Below are 20,951 nucleotides of genomic sequence, written 5' to 3'. Positions count from 1 at the left end.
TTGCATTCTGGGAAATTTAACACGAACTACACATGGGAAGCTGGATCTGTTCGGTGTCACAGTGGTGAGGTGGTTAGCACTGATGCCTCACAGCGAGAAGGTCCTGGGTTCGAATCCATGGGCCGACTTGGCCTTTCTGTGTGGAGTTCGCATGTTCTGCCTGTGTCTGCGTGGGTTCTCTCATACAGTCCAAAGACATGCTCGTTCATTGGTTCATTGGTGATTCTAAATTGGCCGTAGGTGTGAGTGTGAATGGTTGTCTGTCTCTCTGTGTTAGCCCTGCGATAGACTGGCGACCTGTCCAGGGTGTACCCCACCTTTGGCCCAATGACAGCTGGGATAGGCCCCAGCAGACCCCGCGACCCTTCACAGTTTGTAGATTTTTTGAAGACTGATAATGTATTTTTAAACAAACCAGTTGACTGTAAAGTATTGTGAAAGTAATCTTAAACAGGAAACGCTGTATTTTTCAGTAACAGCACAAAACTGTAAATTTTAGTGCTTAGTAAAATATGTTAATTTTACAGTAACATAATGGCAACCCTGCTGCCAGTTCTTTACTGTTAATTTACAGGAAAATTCTTAACAGTGCAGTGTCTACTGTACAAGCCTGTAGGAGCAGTGCTATGATCTGGGGTTGCTGCAGTAAAGGTGGCAACTTTTTTTTTTTTTGCCCAGGCAGTGTGTGTGTGAGATATACTGTATGTATATATATATATATATAAATAAAAATAAATAAATAAATAAAATGATATATATACATTATCATATATATAATGATAATGATGTGGATCAAACTACTTCTTGACTGCATGATGCAGCAGATCATGAAACAAACACATTGGCACGTTTTAGTGTCTCTTTCTGAACATTTTATTGGTTTCCAAAAAAAAAAAAAAAAAAACATGAATAAAATAAAAATAGAAAGTAATGTCCTCCTAATAATTTCGATGCTGAGGAACTGGACGGTTAAAACTGAGGGAAGTAATTCAACCAGGGACTGGGCGATCACAGTGACACCTCGCCCCATCCCTGCTCCTCTTTCTTGGCCAGCGGAGGAGTCGGGGAGAAGCTGCGTTTAAGATGAAGCCAGCAGTAATAGAGGAAAAATGAAGGGGACGAGGAGCAGGAGAGCATCTACTGAATCCTAACCAACCTTCACACCTTAAGAGTGAGAAGACAAACGTGTGCAATAAAATGACTATTCTCAATACTCACAAGAAGTTAAATCTAAATCCCTTTTCTTTAACATTAGACTGAAACGGCCATCTCCCTTTGAGAGCAGACCTCTTTCTGAAATAAGGCAACTGTAGTGCTGTCATCTGAAACAACCAAAACTAGAGAGTCACACATGCATTCAGCGATCACAAATAGGGCGCTGTGAACATGGCTGCCATATAACAATATAGACATTGACGGCTGAGGGAAGGGCAGAGCCTTTCTTTCTCTCTTGGGATGTCCCGTTTTATGGTCAGTGCAACCTCGGGAATAAACAAGAACATGGCGATATCTAAACAGAGTTGCAGAGAGATAATGGTGGCACAAAGATCACAGGATAAATACCAGGCTAGCCAAAGTGTCGCTGTGTATGTGTGAAAGAGCGGAGTAAACAGTGATATGTTCCAAAGGCTTTTCTAGGAGGTGGAAGAAGGCAGGAGAGGGGGGATCAATAGCAGGAGGCAGGGGTAGCAGCTCGGCTCTGATTGGCTGTTTATGTGAAGGTGAGCCCCGCCTCATTGTAGACTTTGAAGACTTTCTCAATGGCGTTGACATAGGCAGCTGTCCGCAGGTCCAGGCCCAGGTTGTACTTGCTTGCAGTGCGCATGATTTGCTAAAAATAAATAATAAATAAATACATAAATAGAAAAAGAGAAGATTACAAAGTTAGTTTTTGAAATATTCAGGGCTTTGTTATTAACTGTATATGTGTCTGGTGAGGAGACTTCATGTCAACCAGACCAGAGATAGAGACGACTTAATGAAAACACGTTTATACATTTATTCAAAGTGATTTAAATTCCTTTTTAATATCACAAAGAATTAAATTTAATGACTTTTCCATAGTTGCGTCAGAAACAGAACCAAGGCTTACCAAGACAAAGGTGTCTCTGAGAAAAAAGGTTGGTCCTTTTAAGTTTAGGCACATAAATTCACATTGTTTGACCCTTTTTCCAAGTCCAGTCTGTTGGCCATGACAGGAACACATTTTTCCAACTTTTCAAAGTGTATGTTGTATGTTGATGGAAAAGTTAACATGTTCTCTGATTCTCAAACATATATGACGATATTCACTTAACCACAGAGACATCTACACCCACTTATGACTCACGTGCACAGGAGTATAAATATAGATGTCACTGACAGATAGACACTGTGTTATTGGCTAGGCTAATATCATTGTGTCCTCGTCTGGAGTCTGTCTCGTCTCTTCTCTGAAGCGCTGGTAATCTTAAAGATTTATCTGACATATGTTTACTATGGTACCTGTTCACTAAAACAGTCCCGTGTGATCACTTACCCGGGCAGATCTCTCCATGGTGTAGGCCAAACCAGAGTGAACGATGTCCTTCTCAGAGGCACCCTGCAAATGAAGATGGTATCTTAACCACACAGCAGAACTCAGAGGAACACTTCTGACTGTGGTTGTAATTTGGTTAAGCCTCCAGGACCCAAGAGGTTTCATCTGTGATTGTTACTCACAGCAACTCTGGCCTGGAAGTCAGCAGTAGGTACGATGGGGATGGGTCCTCCCTGCTTGCCAAACTTCCTCTCTAAACTTTCCTGTACAGACACTGGACAAGATAACAATGGAAAAGGAGAAAAATGGTCAGCTATGAATTCCAGAGATAACTCATGTGATAGCTCGATTAGTTAAACTGGTTTTACAACTTGGCACCAATTATTTCTTTTATTATACATGGTAGATAATTATTCTGCCACTCTATGATTGGCTGTGTGAGAACAAGACAAATAGTAGAAATGAAAAGAGAGAGATGCTGTCAATACTCTTGGACAGAACTCCTTACTGAGCATCATCACCAACACTGCCTGAACTTCTAAACTGAGTAAGAATACATCTATTTAACTTTCCTACAAATTCTCATTGACTGAACTTTTTGTACTTGACAAACAGCGTTATCTGGGACATAAAACAGGGTTTGAAAGATGTCTGGTGTGAGTTCTGAGCTGAGGTTTGTTTTATTCCTTCAGGAAGCAGCTGTGGGACCATACACCTTGAAATGGCGTCAACTGGACCATCAAAGGAACGTACAGCACCAGCTGATGCAGTAAGTAGTGAGAACATTTATCTAAGAAAGGGCATATTGTAATGTGTTATGCAGAAAGTAGCTCATTAAGGGAGTCAGATCCTGGACTGGCATCCTGGGAGTGAAGAGCCCATAGCACACGTGTCAAACATACGGCCCTGGGGCCAAAACTGGCCCGCCAGAGGGTGTAATCTGGCCCGCGGGATGAATTTGTGAAGTGCAAAAATTACACAAAAATTGAAGACATTAACTGCAATTTTTCCAATAAAAGTAACTGCTACCAAGGATTCATACATATTTGTGGACATAACAACTGAGACCCAGGACTAAACTGAAATTGCATTTCTTTTTCTTAAGAAATGGACAGTCATAATGTACTTCTTTGCACTAAAACAAAGAAGGAATCATTTGGAGTTGTCGTTATTTATAGGTAAATACGCCATCATGTTATTGGTCCGGCCCCCTTAACATCAAACTGGGCTGTATGTGGCCCCTGAACTAAAATTAGTTTGACACCACTGGTCTATAGGCTTTTGTTAATGATCAGTTCAACATAAATTTATATAATTTTACCTCCTTTAAGACTAATTACACCATCTACTACACAACAATCACTGTCAATGCAGAAGCTACAACTGACTTTCTTTGATAAAATATCACATGCCTGTATTTATTCATAAACTGTTCTTTTGTTTCTTCACAAGGTTGGATTTCCATCGAGTTATTTTTGGTTAAATGATTAACTGCATATTATTGAAGGTTTCAGATGTGAAACCATTCCCATATTGTGATACAAGCATGTTTCATTTTCATAACTAACCTTAGTACATCAGTCATGGAAACGTTTATGAAAATGATTCACAAACTGCCACTCCAGCCTGGTGTGCTGGTTTAATAGTTTGGATGTGTGTGAGGATGATAACATCACATTTAGATGTGAACAAAGGCTTCAAAAAACTAACCCTATATGTTTTTATCACTGAAATGTAAGATGCCAATTTATATGTTTCTTTCGTTTCCTTGTAGGAGCTCAGACGTTTTGTGTACACACAAAATGCATCACAAAATCAAAGAAAACAACAGAGAAGCGTGCAAATGAGGGAGAATCCAGAATCTCTCTATGTAACTGAAAGACAAGGGAGAGATGATGCGTTAATGTTTTATACAGAAAATACAGACGCATGGAGGAGAGCAATTGTGGAAAGCCTCAATGTGAAGGAGGAAGAAATAGGGCACAATGCATACAGATACACCACCCCAGAGTTCACCATAGATATGACTTGTACTGGGGAGTGTGTGATACATTCCACACAGGAGAATATGGAAGAGGCTGCAAGGAGAATTGAAGAAATAAGACCAACACAGTAAAACCTTTATGGATCAATATAAAGGGTATATTATTATTATTTTTTTTTTTTTTTTTGATGGATAACCTGGGTTGTAAAAATGTCTAATGTCTGGTTCATGTCTGGTCAGCTGTCACTGGGTGAGAGGTGGGGTACACCCTGGACAGACGATCACGGGGCTAACACAGAGAGACACGATGTAATGTCTGGTTGTGGTTTGAAAATATATTTGTCACATTCTTTACACTTTCAAAAATCTACTTCAGGTGTTTCTGGTTTGTCTGTAGGTTTTTGGGGAATCACAGAGCAGTCTTGTACTCACTGAGCAGGTGGTAGTTTGAGTCTCTCTCGTATTTGAAGGTCAGTCTTCCATAACTGACGTGGTTGAGATTCTTCAGCCACTCGAAATAAGATACCGTCACACCACCAGCATTCAGGTACATGTCCTGCAAGATGAAACATGACATCCTCAGACATCGGCCTGTCTGTAACGGTCTTCCGGTTCATATCTGAATGCAAAACGTGGATCCATCCTAATAGTGAAAAGGAACGCTGTAGCCGTGTGTGTGCTTACAGGAATAACCATGACGTTGTTCTCCAGGAAGACCTTGTCAGCATCTGGAGTGGTGGGACCGTTGGCACCTTCTGCAATGATCTGGAGAAAATGAAAGAAATAAAAAGACACTTCACGACTGCAAGCCAGCTGCCTTGAATCCAAAAGACAACCTAAATCACAGCACTTTTTGCGAGTCAAAGTATGTGGTACCTTGGCCTTGATCCTGGGGGCGTTGTGACGTGTGAGCTGCTTTTCTCCGGCCGCAGGGATCAGGATGTGGCAGTCTGCTTCCAAAATGTTCCCTTCATAGGGCTTTGCTCCAGGGAAGCCCACAATGGTGCCGTGTTGCTGCAGAAAGTGCAAAGAAAAAGCATCTGTATTCACTGAAAATTAGTGAGTGACATGAGCCTGAATCTGGACAGTAAAAAGAAAAACAGATGAAAAGGGAACACAGAGGAACAACAAGAAAAGAAGAAAACTTTAAATAAAGAAAGAGAAAAGAGACAGGAGTGGACAGATGTGCTGGTACCAGTTTGTAGTCCTCCAGCTGTTTGGGGTCAATGCCCTCTGGATTGTAGATGGCTCCATCAATCTCACCGATGCCCACACACTTGGCCCCGAACCTGTGCAGGTACCTCATGGAGTGGAGACCCACATTACCAAAGCCCTGAGAAAAGTCACAGCAAGATTAGAACTACCACAGTCCAACAACTAACCCAACCAAGAAGTACAGTGTGTTCAGCTTCATGCAATCACATCCCCTGGTGCCATCATGTGGCCAGTTTACGTTAACATTATCAAGGTGCTACTACTTTACAACAACTCACCTTTTTGCAATATATATAATATATGTTATTCATGCTAATGCACAATATTGCATCTTACCATGTATATAATATATATTCTTCCATCTCTGTTTCTTGTATGTGTGTTCATTTTCTAATTCTGTAAAGTTTTTGCTTAAACTATATTTTATTTTACTAGATTTGACATTTATTCTCTTTGCTCTAAATTTTATTGTGTTGCATTGACACGTGTGTTTATTACTGTGACAACTACATTTTAGTCAATGGGCAACAATAAATAAAACTAGAATATGGGCCAATGCATTGGCACATCTAAAAAAAAAAAAACTTCAAATCAGTTTAACAGCACAACAAACTATCCTGCAAAATGAACATACAGTTGAATTGCCACCTTTCTGCATAAACAGGACCTTAAAAAAGCCATGAAAGTTCAGTACATGAGTGAAATACATGTAAAAACAAGAAATGCCAGTGCACTGATGCCAAGCTTCTGTTAATCCCTGACTGACATTGTGCCGTAAAGCAATCACCACTATGCAACGTCATTCATTCATTCATCTTCTATACTCGCTTAGTCCTGTTAAGGGTCACGTGGGTCTGCTGGAGCCTATCCCAGCTGTCATCGAGTGAAAGGCAGAGGTACACCCTGGACAGGTCGCCAGTCCGCAACGTTAATCAATAATCTAAAACCTAATCAAAGATGCAACATATTTTCGTATTTTCAACAGTCATTTAATACCCTACCTCAGTGTTCCTCCCCTTATCCCACAGAACTGTGGGATAAGGGGAGGAAGAAGAAGAGACAACTACACTACAAAAATAAATAAATAAACTGACCTTGTTTTGTTCCTAATACCACACTAGAGATCTGCCCTCTCTCCTTTCTCACTAATAATTCTCTAAGAAAAATCTAATCTCAGCACGACGTAATCCTCAAACACACACACAGGGATTAGCATTTTGAACATCCACGACACGATTCAGCTGCCGTCACCGCTCCTTCACCTCTTCGGTGACGTCCCTCCCTCACTATACCCCACACCATCCTCCTTTATTGTTGCTGAAAAAAACGAAATGTGCCTCTACGCAAAAAAAGATTTTTGAGGACGTGATAAACATCCTGTAAGGAAACGAGTACAGAACGAAAGGAAACCCTGTAGCAGATGAATGGCTCTATGTTACAGAGCTTGCAGCTACCAACAGAGCTGTGTTATAGGCTGGAGGGGCTGTTAAACAAGAATGTGATGAAGAAGCGAGGTATGTATGGAACGAGGTATGTATGGAAAACATTCTAGGAAGACGGAGTGTGTGTCCATAACACGTGAGGAGCTGCCATGTGACAAATGGAAGTGAAACTCCTGATGAGAGTGCTGCGCTTTGACTTTTTTTGTCGCCCCTCCACAGATGCACTTCTCTTTTCACAGGATAACAGTTTAAATCAGTGTATCCGCACAGAGGACAACGGTGTTTTCTGGATTCTAATGTTTAATATTCTATTTTTGTCATTATGCTTTCCCCCAAAGACATGCCAACACAAAAACAATAGCAATGAGCTAGCATAACCGACGATTTATACACAAAACTCTGTCTCACAAAGCTGTAGGAATTAGACTAGCAGACTAACAGAGACTCTAGTTTCTCTGCTAACTGGTAGGCACTTCTTCAACTGAGTCATCATTTTACGTGCACAAAGAGGAAACCTCAGCTCACTGCTGGGTGCATGGTATGATGAGATCAGGACTTTAGTAAAACAGATGGCGTGGCCCTGATTGAGGCGCAACTCTAAAACCCTCATGGAGTGTTAATGAAACCTTAAATCCCGCTTGTATCAGTGAGCAAATGAATTACAAGACATTTAGCATCTCCTCCAGTGAAATGTATGATCACACTATGAGTGTGTGCGTGTCTTTGTACCTGGATGACAAAGGTTTTGTCCTGGAAGCCAGGAGTAAAGCCCAACATGCTCATGTACGATGCCTCGTTAATGAAGTTCTCAATGCCGTGGAAAACTCCGCGGCCGGTGGCTGAGATACGTCCGTGGATTCCTCCCTGGCTGATGGGCTTTCCTGTCACACATGCATGGGCGTTGATGTCCTGGAAACACATAAAAGAAAGATCAGACCGCGTAGACGGTAGACCATCATCTTCCAAAATACCAATTAGAAGCAATATAAAATGAAACCGGGAAAATAAATAAATAATGTTAACCGACTGTGTATCTCCAAATTAGGTAACAGAACATCTGACTGATGACTGAGCCAATTGCACACTGATGGAAGTACTGCAATACAAGACTGCTGCTGGTGCAAAGTGAACATTTCCTAATGTTAAAGCTACACATTAAAAGCATCTAATGGGAGCATGTAACACAAACTGACTTTTATTTTGAAGCGGTCATTGGAGATGCAATGTGTTCATCATTACGCAAAGCACTATCGGTATTGATCAGAAATGCATCTACAAAACAAGACTAAAGTCGTTTTTGGCAGCAGATTGGTTTCAAATATTTCAGGGAGTGACGGAACAAGACGGAGTAGTCACAGTGAGCTGATAGAGGAAGAGCTGCAGGAACAAGGCTGCACATCTCCAACTTATCAATGAGACCGTGTCTGGCCATTTACTTTGGGAACCAGCATCTAGCAGCCATCAGTGGAGCACAGCTTCCCTTTGGTCGTGGGCCTGGCTGCTTGACACATGCGGTAAAATGTTATGGCAGCTGACTGGACATACATGCACTGCCTTCAGATACCCAGAGCAGGCATGTGTCACCCACTCCAAACCTCGGTCAGGGCTATGTGGAACAAAGGGCACATGACTGGAAAAGGTGAGGGGAGGCTAGAGACGAGAGGGGATCGAGAACAAGACTGGATAACAACATTAAAAGTCATTAACTTTTGAAGTATTCGTATGTTTTTATTGACAGAGGTAAATGGATTCCACATGGACGACATCACACACACCATATATGAATGTGACGTGTGTACAACTACAGTCTTTCTTGGCGTCTGAACGGTTAACAAGCCCAACTTTAAACAAACCAACAGCAAATTTACAAGCACACGTTGAAACGTTGCTCTTTTTCCACTGAATCTCGTTCTACATAAACAGGCATATATATATATAGCCATATAATTCAATTGTGAGATAGATGTTGCCAAATATATTCATAAAGGAACACACAGTTAAGTTGCCTTTCAGAAGGAAATATTAGAAATGCTTAAAATCTACTAAATCTTTACTTATCCGCCCTCATCAGGACGGTGATCTCCCAACTCAAGTCTAGTCTCTTCTGCAGCTCGCTTTTCTCTCTCTCTCTCTCTCTCGCATGTGCAAAGCAAAGCAAAGCACACATATTATAAATATTTTCCATGTTTGGTCAAATAAGCCATGTTTGACAGGCCTTGATAGGAGCATGATTAACTGATAACCCAAACACACACAAGGGCCTCAGTCTGAAAAGCTGCATTTAAGAGAGGAGGAATGTTTCCATGGTGGAGTGGGAAGGGAGAGGCAGGAAACCACTGCTCATAGTTTACATGTGACTCACTCCTTGTTTTTTCTGGCTATTTTAAAATTTGCACCGAATCCTCATATGCAACCAAGTCAGACAGATTGGTTGCGATATGTCTTTATTGTATAAGTCAAGAGAACTCACAGTGTGCGCAATGGTGTTGGCATATGTGTCCGCGATCCAGGACATTTCCCTCTCTCCGGTGCTCATGTCTGGGGCAGGGACGTCGATGCCAGGTCCTGGTGAACGGAGGGAGGAAGGGGGGGGGGGGAGTAGTGGGAGAGTTTCAGGAAAGTGTGCCAGTGAGAGTCTGAGCTCAAAAGCAGAAACTTTGCACGTTACAGTCTATTTGTTAAAAGCATATACTTGAATGGGAGAGGAAATACGAGCACACACACAAGGTTGTGTGACACAAATACGTGTACCCTTGAGAGCCTCTCATCCCAAAACAAAAGCAGACAGGTTGAGAGAGACAATACAGGCCAGAGACATGAGTTACCTCTAGGGAGTAAAGTAGGCCCTAGTATAAAACCTCACCAAATGACGCAGATATTCCTGACCGCTAGCAAATTACAGTGCCTCTCTGTTCTGTGTGAAGTGAACACACTACTAACATTTACATGCTTCCTGGTAAGGGCGATGAAGCTGTGGCTATATGGAGGCTGTTAACCTGCTCAACCAGTAAATGTGTTTATATGTGACCCAGCACTGAATATACATGCCCCCCCCCCAAAGAACTAAACATTATAGTATAGCACTATGTCTTGTCTTTGTCAGCCAACTACCACTAAAAGACCACACGGCCAGTAAAACATGTGCATGTATATAAAACACATGTGCATGTATATAAAATCAGCGGTGGGAAAGTGAACAAAGTATAACAGTATGCAAATGTTTCTGCTGATTTGTTCTTTCACTTCACTAGAACTAAGAAGCAGTCGTTAATCTTTTCACACTTGCATTTGCACTTTGTGGACAATAACTGATTATTAATACAGAGTAAAAGAAATTAAGCCCTTTAGGTTCCTTAAGTTATGAACATTTATTGTATATCAAGATGGCCGCCACCATCTCAGCAGTTAAGACTCCCGGCCAATTCAAGACTCAACCCAACTCAAGGCAACCACGCCCTTATAATATATGGGTGATTAATTACAAGAATTCAAACTCCAAAATTAGCTATACAGACCTAGAGACCAAACTTTTTTGTCCCTGCTGTTAAAGCTTTTTTTATTTTGCAGTTAAAGGAACAGTATGTAAGAAATGTATTTCAATTAATCATAAAATGGCCCTGATATGTCACTAGACATGAAGAAATCATGTTCATTTCAAATACTTATATCACTGACAACAGTGGTCCGGCCAGGATATTGTCATTTAAAAGTGAGAGTTGCAGCCCTCAACTGATGTTGATGTTGTCATTTTGTGTTTTGCTCTGAGGCGCCACCCTCCAGCTATCGACCAATCACGAAGTCAGTAGAGTTTCGTCATCCGGGTTGCCAGCTCTGCTCTAGTTACCGCAGCTGCAGCTACGAACGTGTCGGATAAAACATGTATAACGTTACGAAACCTAAAAGACCTCGTTATAAATCCGAACTACGTCGTGACAAAGTCCGAAATAAAACAAGGATTTGTAAAGGAGATGCCTTTGAAAGATGGAGACGGCTGAAAACGGAGAAGAATTTGAAGACAGACGCCAACGTTGCTAATTTTCTCCTGGCTAACTTACTTGTACATAATGTAAATGCGATGCGTTATGAGCCCGTTTCTCTGTCATTATGCTGAAACGCCGAGGAAAACAACATTAGCACGTCGATTATGGCGATGTGAAACGTAATTGAGACGTATTGAGTAGCCTAACGTTACCTCGGTAACCTGGCAACCTCGAGTCAGGGGGGAGGTTGGAGGGGATACACCGTTCTACAGTATTTAGAAAGTGATTGCAGTACCAGTTTTGGCCACAATCTTACATACTGTTCCTTTAAAGCTGAATATTTTATGAATTTCATGTTTGCACTTCCCCCATTAGCTTCATCTTGTCAGACTTCACCACTGACAGGCTTCCAAAGCTCATTTAGCAGCTTTAGCAATATAATTTCAGAATAACCAGCATTAACATATTTATAATTCAGTTTAATGTTTGATAAAGAGCACCTGACTTGTGTTTCTTTTTCTTGTCACAAATGCTTTGCTACTTTTTCCATCACTGTATTGTATATACACATTTCCATTTGTCATTTTTCCCCACCACTATTTGTCGTCTCCATCTTCGGCTGACAAAGACACACCCTGAGCTACCCCTCCTGAATAAACAGAGCTGGATCATGTTCAAAGAATGCAAACATTCGCCTCTCACCACACTAAGAGTCACTGTAACTCGATAGGAGAAATTTTGTGGGGCAGATAAATACCAAGCAGGGAACAAAAGGGTTGCCGTCGACTGTACTAGATCTGGCTGACACTCACCAATGAAGCCCTTCTTGGCCAGCTCAATGGTGAATCTCCTGGTAATCTTCTCCAGCTCATTATCCTGCAACAAAGAGTAGATTTTAGTGACAGCCTGGTATCACTACTTTCAGCAAACCTCACATTTAAAACATGTCTGCATATCTTTGTAGTTGTATGCCAGTGTTTGAGAGAGAGGGATTGACATTAGAAAGCTTACAGAGTAATTCCTGGGGTTGATCTTCACTCCGGCTTTGGCTCCCCCAAATGGCACATCTGGAGGATAATAACAGAGCTTAAGAACCACTGGAACATACAGACGTTTTTGTGCAAACACACATGACACTAAGATGCACATGTAGATTCAAATTCTTCATTTGTTATCAGAGCAAAAGTCCAAAATATACAGCAGTTTTGGAGGTTGTCAAGCCATCAAAATGTTGCTTTTGTTTAAGTTGCTCAAATCCTTCTACTTTCCCCATTTCTCCTGTTAACTTGCTGCCAAATAAATGGCTCAGGTGCCACGATAAGCAGTTAATCAGCGTCATTCACTTCACTCGTCAGCGGTCATAATATTATTGGCATACGCATAAGAGGGTCATAAAAAGGAGGAACCCAAAACTTTACTACTCACCAACGACAGCACACTTGTAGGTCATCAGAGAGGCCAGGGCTTTCACCTCATCCACAGACACTTCCGTACTGTAACGGATACCTGAGAGAGAGAGAGAGAAACGCAGACCGTCAGCTGTTTATAACGCAGCCACCACACAGAAGGTCAAAACATTTTACTGTATGTTAAGACACAAAGAATTCTGTCCACTAGTTTGACATTTTTATTATCTAGTTTAGGAGTTGAGATGCCTTATGAACTGACAGTTGAATATATGCTCATACAGTAACACGAGGAAATTACATTTGTACTCTATTACATTTACAGAAAAGGGAAATGATTATCAGAGACTGACTGCTATGGAAAAACGTGACAGGGCCCATAATAAACAGCACGCTCTTCTTCGCAATTACACAAGACCATATGAACAGGTCAGAGATCAATATTTGCGTCTGGCAGTCAAGGTAACGGCGGATGGGTGGGTGGATTTCAAATGAACCAATCCCAGCCATCTATTCTGACCCCAACCCTCCAAGCCGCAGTAATAATAATTTCCTGCTGTCTAGCGTTTACAACCATTGCCACAGTAACATGTGCAACGTTATACGAGAACGAGCAGGGCGAGCTGCATATGCCACACTACGTACTCCATACCATTGGCACGGTGCGCACGTGAGTGTAACAGAGCAATGACAAAAATAGCACATCCACAGTTAGCCTGCAAAGAGAAACCCAAGGGCACAAAGAGGATTCTGCGCACTGATTTGACCGTTTATGGGCCTTCAAATGCAAGAAAAAAAACCCACAAAGCACAAGTAAAAGCCCTCCTCCTCGCCTTTAAGTGCCATTTGACGGCATCATTTTGTGCCCACTATTTGTGTGAGTCACAGCCAGAGCTTTCTAGCCTCTCAAATTACATGACGGGCTCAGAAGAAAGAAGAAAAACAAAGTGCCGTCTTTCATCGTGCTGCTGTGGCGCTCCCCCTTTTCTTCGTCTCCATTCAGCTGAAGATCAGCTGAGCTGCTGCACACCACAGTTGAGCTCACTGATCAAATTAAAGGAAAATAAAAAAGGCCCGCTTGCCTTACCATCCCCCATCCTAACATCCATTCATTCATTCATTCATCCTCCCAGTCAGCAGCCCAGCACAGCAACAAGAACCAAAACAGATCTGTAAACACATTCCTCTCAAATAGGCCGCAGATTTCTTGGAAATAAAAAGAAAAAAGTGATTTTCCGCAGCACCCAGAGTAGTTCAGTTACTAAAGTCGGGCCTTGAGGCCTAACATATAAAGGTTCAAAGCAACCGGAGAGGTTTAAAGTGTCACAGCATTTCAAATTTTTCACTTAGTCTGCAGATACAGACTTTTTAAAGTGTGGTATTTTAATTATGCTATCAATTAGCTATGTTGTTGTTAGTGTCAACTATACGCTCACTTGCCGGTTTATTAGATGCACTATTGAAAACGAACGCATGCTAATATACCTGCACTAAATCGCCCCTTCAACGACTGCTATAATGTTCGGCTCATGTTGAAACAGCACAAGAAAAGTGGCAGTTCAACTGTATGATCATCTTGGAGAATGTGGTTTATGATGCCGTTAAACTGGATTAAATTAAAACACAGCAGAGTTTCTGTTGTTCAGCCAGGCCAACCGTCTAAAGCCGTGTTAAATTAATAGAAACATGCAACGGCACAACACAGTACAATTCAATATAAATCACAATATATATCAATTACAGCTGATTGACATGATATATAGTGTGAGCAGGATGTTATTGTCTAGCTATAATAACTCAGTGTTTAGAGTTTAAACTTGTATTTGGTTCAAGCAGTCTAACTTACACTACATGGCCTTAAACATTCATTTTAGTGGACTTTTAATTTTTTGCACAGGGTGCCATGTGAAACATCCCACAGATGTTTTCCCACTTCTGCACAGAAAGGAGAAGAAAGCCGACCAAAACTAGCTTCTAGTGGCCTTCCATGGACGTGGGAACGACTGTGCATACCCACGCACGTACCACATCTACTGTTTTCATGTCCAGTAAAAAGCAGTGTGGTCCAGTCTGAGGCTGTCAAAAGGGGGCAGATGAACAAAAAAAAAAAAATGCACCCTTTGCACTTTGCAGTTTGATCTGAACACAAATGAGGGTCTGTGCACTGTATCAATGATTAAACCCACTGAAAGATAACAGTTCTCACTGCTGTCCTTCCATATTGTCTGGGCATTAAGGACACATACTTGAACATTGGGCAACTATGATGTATGGCAACTGCATATTGCTCTGCGTCAAGGACACTTAAATATCTGACATATCTCTTGAGTGAACTGCAGGATCAGTGCTAGCATTGGTTTCATTTTTTAAAAATGACACCTGAGAGATTATTTTACATTTATTAACATTTTTTTTTTCAACCTATTTTGAAAACCTTGCGTGCTCTACCATTTTAACCACTGGCCGTGAATCCACCTTTGATATGGATGAGGCGACAAGAGAGAAGGGAACTGCAAAGGACAGTTATTGTAGGATGGTTTTGATTTATGCTAAGATAAGCTACGGCTGTCGGCACTGGATAAATTTAACGAAACCATTTTAACAGTATTGATTTTACTCCTACAGCTTCATAAAACGCCATCGCTTTTAAGTGGCTCAGGGAGGAATTTTTTAATGGACACTTTATCTCCTTGCCATAAAACTCAAGTCTTGTGCAGAAATTAAACCTCCTCAGAACACGTCTGCGTCCACTGCATCAAGCAGCTGCAGAGGAAGTGTTTACCAGGTCAGTGAAACACGGCTATCGACTGGCCGGCTGACCGGACGGCACGTTTTTTTTCAACTGAGAATGCCTCTTCTCCAAATAACCCTCCCCCACCTGTCATAGTGCTGACAAATCGGAGGGCTTGGAAATACAACCACCCCCTCCCCAACCTTCATGCCTCCCGTTTTCCCATACATCATATCCCGGCTATTCATTTACCCAGAATGCACTGCCACGATGCCTTCGCTTTGAACCTTGAACTTTGAACCAAAGAGCATATATCTTCTGGCAAATAGAAGGGCCGCACTTTTGGGTATTTGCCTTGCTTTTGAAACTCATCTGCGTAGCACGAGTATGAGCAGTCAATAATCAGCCATGTGTTTTGTGCAGCACATGTGGAGATGCCAAGAACTGGTGTGTGCTCAATGACATGACACCTGATGCCCTCAGGACGGCCCTCACCACTAAATCGCACACCTCACAAAACATTTAGAATAAGCTCATATTGATGTTTACAAGAAATAAACCAGCAAATCCAAACAGTTTTCTATCATTTAAAATACTTTAATTATGTGAAGTTGGATTGATGGTTGTCAAAATAATTGCACATGAATAACAACTTTTAAAATGCATGGTTTAAACTGGAATCAGACCACAAGCTAAGAAGGCTGCTGTGGTCTGTTAGCCTGAAAGCTAACAGTCAAACTACAGCCACAGGTGAGCAGGAAGGTCACTGTAAAACTGCTCAAAAAGTACCACGAGAGCACTGCGCAGACCTGTGTGACAAAAACAACACAAATATGCAGCAATTGTTTAACCCCCCTCCCTGAATGCAGTTAGCTGCATGGTTGGCTGAGGATATAATAGGTGAAGCTGCGGGCAAAGTCAACAACTGTAGCAGCTGTTGACAGCAGCTGTATTGTGTTTTGTGCCTTATAAACAAGCTAACGTTTCTGCTAACTAATGCTAACTAGCTGGCTAAAGCTAGCTGTCAAAGGGGGGCCAGCGGGGGGAGGGTTGACTCAGTCCTTACCCCCTTTGCACGGTGTCCTGTGCTGGCTGTGTTGGGCGCGGTATCCCTCCACCACCTCCCACTCTCCGTTATCCCTCTTGATGGGGAAAGACACGCTCAGGACGTGGTTGCACGGCTTGATGATGCGCAGGATGCCCCGCACACGGTTCCTCTTCTGCTCGGGGCTCTCCCTGGTCCTCAGATCCTCCACCAGCTTGTCCTCCACGATGGTGGCCCCGCGGTCGAAGAAGCCCTCGACCATTCTGAAGAAGTTTGGGTCGTCGGGCTGATCGGCTGCGTCGGCATAGCGACGGACCCGCATCAGGGACGAGGACACCGGGAGAGCGGAGTCCACGCAGCCCGAGGCCAGGGCACTGCCCGCGGAGCGAGACAGCAGCTCCCCGAAATATCTGTACATGACTGACGCTAGCTAACCGTGTACACGAACTAATAAAAGGCAGCTAAACAACAAAGGCAATGGGGGGGTGGCGACAGGAGAGGGGATAGAATGAGCGACACAGCAGCTTCTCACCGTGTCCCGTCCTCTGGCCGAGTGGGGAATGACATGCCGTGTCCGTTTGCTTTAAAAGGCAGCGCGAGCCAGGGAAAGCCGTTGGGGGCACGGCCGCGGAAGAGGAGGACCGACAGGGGCGCGCGCTCACGAGTTTGCGCAGTTCATTTCAATTTATTTATTTTTTTTTTTTTTTTTTTTTTTTTTTTATTAATTCAAATTAATTCAAACACGAATAATAAATATTATTTGCAAATTGTCAATTTTAAGACATGTTTGTGTACTTTTATTTAATAAATTGTAAAAAATAAAAATAAAAATAAAAAAATGTGCCCACTATTTTAATTGAACAGCGTTAGTTCCATGTTTGTTTTTATTATTATTTTATTTATTTATTTATTTATTTTTTTAAATATGCTTCCCCTTGACCAGCCGTTACTAAGACCCAGGGATTATAAGTACTTTTACTTTTAAAGATATTGTTGCTCTTACTTTGTATGCTCTGTACATACTTGAATGCTTCTACAAACACATTAATGGCAAAAAATAGTGGCTAGCACATGTTGTAGAGAAACTATCAACTCTTGGCCAACACTTCATTATGTCGCACTGAAATGTGCCGTCTGTGTGACTGCACATTTTATATTAGCAGCTCAACACTTTGTGAAAATGTGCTCTTCCTTTTCTTGCACGATAAATGAGAAGTTCAGTTCAGTCTCTCATGTCTGTTTGGTAAATGTGAAACTCCAGAGACGCTTTTATATGAATATAAAGAAAAGAGGTGAACGAGAAGGCCTTAAAATAAATGCTGTGCTTAATATGTCAATATTTAATTATCTTTCGGAGTATAAGCTTGCAGCTACATGTTGTGCACCAGCCCTGGTCATTCATTAGCTTCTGCAGCATTACCGTTTTGTACTTTGTGGTTTGATCAAAGGATCTTTGCAAGGCCTGCTGTCATCAGCAGTTTCTTGATCTGTTGGATGAGTGACAAAGCCATGGGGGTAGAGAGAAGGCGAGTCCGGTGGGAGTTATTAAAAAAAGGCCCACATCAGCCATTAACCTAACTCATGGTCAGCAATATTTAATGAGGTGGCTGATCTGGCGATGAACTGTCTGGGACTAGTAGCACAAACAATCGACTAATTACAGCTTTGATATGAAGATATTGGCCTCATTAAGCATGACTCAGTCAACTCTATGGTTCTGTGTGAACGCTAACATCAACATGCTTTGACTACAGTGACAATGCTAACAGGCTGGTATTTAGCATGCTATGGTTTTTTGTTTTTAACAGGAACTGGACCACAAAGTACAGATGAAGCTGGAGACGTCGATGAAGTAGTTTAGTCATGCCGTAAACCAAAAAAACATTCAGGAATTTCATTGGAAATTCATAAATACTTGTTAGTTCTTCCACAATTTAATATAAACACTATCAATGTCATTGTAGAAGGAAAACTGCCTAACCTCCCATGCACGTTCAGCTTAGATGGGCATGAATGGAAGCGCACGCAAGCCCATGTGTGTTGTTACAGGTGTTTTATTGAGGGGGTGTAATTTAGGGCAGCAGGGCGCTCACGGTGTGTGTGAATGGGCATTTTGAGGACAGCTGGCACGAGGAAAGCGAAAGTGAGGGACGGCTGGTGTCTCGCAATGAGCTCCAGAATGACATGTTGCTCAAGATCGGTTTCATCAGAGGCCTCTTGACTCAGCATAAGAGCAAGGTATAACAAGTTCAACCTACTGATTAGCCAGTCTATAAATTATACTTTGTCTGTTTCACCGTACGTCCTGTATCAGCTGTAAAGTGTCTTGCACTAAGGAGCCGCCAAGTGAGTCATTTTCACATTTGAACACACTCCTGGGGATGAGCATGCACACGTCCCACCATTAACCAATGACCATTTTCTTGCCTGCTACATCCCCTACTGCAATGCTTATCCCACCCACTCTAAGACAGGGAGGCAGTAAGTAGCTCTTATACAACATGTTAACGTTATTCCACACTTGAACATTATCTACCACTCTGCATGGCACAGAAAGACTGGATCTTAGTGCTGAGCTCGTCCGATTAGGGCCCTGACCTGGGCTTACAACCATGGACTCTGCACATGAGATAAGATTAGGTCAGGTACATACATCCATTCATACACTCAGACGGTCTTAGAAATGTTGCACAATGTGGAAAAATAAGGCGAATAATGTCTGATTTAAAACATGCAGAATGTATATATGTATAAGCACACAGCATTTTGTGCAGGTTTGATCGCACATGCTCTTAATCTAAATGTGTTCAACATCCTGTCTCATCTCTCTGATGTCAGTTGGACAAACTAATCAATGGAAACCTTGTTACCCATTGCAGCTGGCACAGAATCAAGGCAATATGTCCTTATTACTAATGCAACAGTGCCAGAGCTTATCTCCTCATTGTTCCGTCTCTGCAGTATACAGCCACATAGCTTTATCGGTTTATTGAAGCTGATATCCGGAAAGCAAGCTCAGATGAAACTGCACGACGTTAGCTCCTCAGAACGGACAGAAACGGAAAGAAAGGATAAACTGTACGGGGATTCGTATGTCTGTTTGTACCAGCAGCTGTGTGTGCCACTGAAGCTACAGGAAGGACACATGTTCGACACAAATTTCGATTTCAAGCTGCAAAAATGATACATTTCAACTTACACGACCTTCTTCAAGCAAACATCCAGGTGGAGAAGCTGTGGAGTATATATGGTGTGTATATGTACAGCACTGATCATCTTTGTCCATACGTTGTTGAATTCTGGATGTATTTGAATATATGAATATGTTCTTTACCCGGCGCTGTGATTTCTGCACCAGACGTTCAACTTTTTTCACTCTTTCTTTATTTAGATGCCTCTTTCTAGTGAATGCTCAAGAGATTAGTGACTAATAAAACATGAGTAATAGCTGAATGTAAATTACAAAAATGAGAAGCAGGTACTTCTCTGTCTTTCCTTCATCTGTAAAGTTTTTCTGCTTCTTTAAACGTGTCACTCTGCTATCTCCACCTCTCTCTGTGTTTTCACTCCCTGCACTGACACACACTGATTTATCGTGGTTTGTTTATAAGGGGTCGGCGCCGTCCTGTAATTGGCTGACGGCATGACAACACCCACCCGGCAAGAGGGGTGTGACGGGGGGGGAGGAGAGGAGGGTGAGACGAGGGAATAGAGGGTTGAAGTAAACAAGGGTCCGCTCAGCAGGGTCACGTGGTGGGTTCAGTGGAATCTGAAGTAACAGACACCGTTTCCTGACCGTCTGTGTGAGAAGGTTGAAAAAGTTTCGCGTCTGTGAAGTTAAACCCACAGCCCACCCCGCCACCGGCCTCTTCCGCCGCTTATCTCCACTGTCTGTACCTTAGACTCTGCTGCAGAAAGTGGATCAGGCCTCCAAAGCAACATTGCAAAGACGCAATTCCCCTGAACGACTGCCAGGGTCACCTTGAAATCCAGCATGGTCACAGCCAACTAGAAAATGCTGCCCATTGGGGAAATGAATATAACATGTTGAAAGGGATTTTGTTGAATGTGCTGTTTTTTTTTTGTTTTTTTTTTTTACAATGAATGATCAGTGGAGCTCAAAGCTCAACGAATAAACTCAGAGGCAGATGTTGACAGAAACTTAGACCCATTAGAGTTTGCCTATGAATAAGGTCAAAGGGACAGATGATGCTATAAACAGCATCATGCACTTAATTGTAAAATATCTTGAGGACCTGTGGGCCTATGATCAGCTGCTTTATATAGACTCCCTCTCCATTTATATATATATAATATTCTTCAGCCTTATTTTAGAAACCCCCCCAACACTCCCCCGCATTTTGACACTGTACACACACACATGAGTGCGCTGACAGCTCCTCACCGTGCCCCTATGGCATATGGTATTTTGAGTCGAGCATACGTGCAAGAAGACTGCAAAGGCTTGAAGTGTAATCTGAAACACATGACGGTATGCTCAAAACATGGTGAGAAGACAAAGAGAAAACAACATTAAAGGAGTCGTGGCCCTTTCTTGCTCTGTACATGTGACTCCCTGTTCTACATCAGTCATGAGCTGTTGCTGTTTCTACATATTCAAACCTGACTC

The 20,951-nt window shown here is 42.1% G+C and overlaps 1 protein-coding gene across 1 annotated transcript; it reads right to left on the bottom strand.

Annotated features, from left to right (window-relative positions):
- Window positions 1–833: 833 nt before the first annotated feature.
- Window positions 834–16,944, bottom strand: LOC311503931 (glutamate dehydrogenase, mitochondrial). Its single transcript, XM_084566858.1, has 13 exons — window positions 16,343–16,944; window positions 12,565–12,645; window positions 12,151–12,206; window positions 11,952–12,015; window positions 9,630–9,724; window positions 7,889–8,068; window positions 5,698–5,835; window positions 5,379–5,516; window positions 5,187–5,267; window positions 4,935–5,058; window positions 2,701–2,792; window positions 2,519–2,581; window positions 834–1,831 (listed from the first exon to the last, which is right to left on the bottom strand). The coding sequence occupies exons 1-13, from the start codon at window positions 16,737–16,739 to the stop codon at window positions 1,712–1,714; spliced, it is 1,629 nt and encodes a 542-aa protein (XP_084422984.1). The 5' UTR covers window positions 16,740–16,944; the 3' UTR covers window positions 834–1,711.
- Window positions 16,945–20,951: the final 4,007 nt, after the last annotated feature.

Source organism: Chelon labrosus (genome assembly GCF_963514085.1).
Source record: "Chelon labrosus genome assembly, chromosome: 19".
Lineage (NCBI taxonomy): Eukaryota > Metazoa > Chordata > Actinopteri > Mugiliformes > Mugilidae > Chelon > Chelon labrosus.
This window is presented reverse-complemented; position numbering and strand designations above follow the sequence as displayed.

Coding starts and splice junctions, on each gene's coding strand:
- LOC311503931 (XM_084566858.1), bottom strand. CDS start 16,739: ATGTACAGATATTTCGGGGAGCTGCTGTCTCGCTCCGCGGGCAGTGCC. Junction 9,725..11,951: donor GGCCAAGAAGGGCTTCATTG/GTGAGTGTCAGC, acceptor TCCGTTCACCAG/GACCTGGCATCGACGTCCCT. Junction 8,069..9,629: donor CCAACACCATTGCGCACACT/GTGAGTTCTCTT, acceptor ATGTGTTTCCAG/GACATCAACGCCCATGCATG.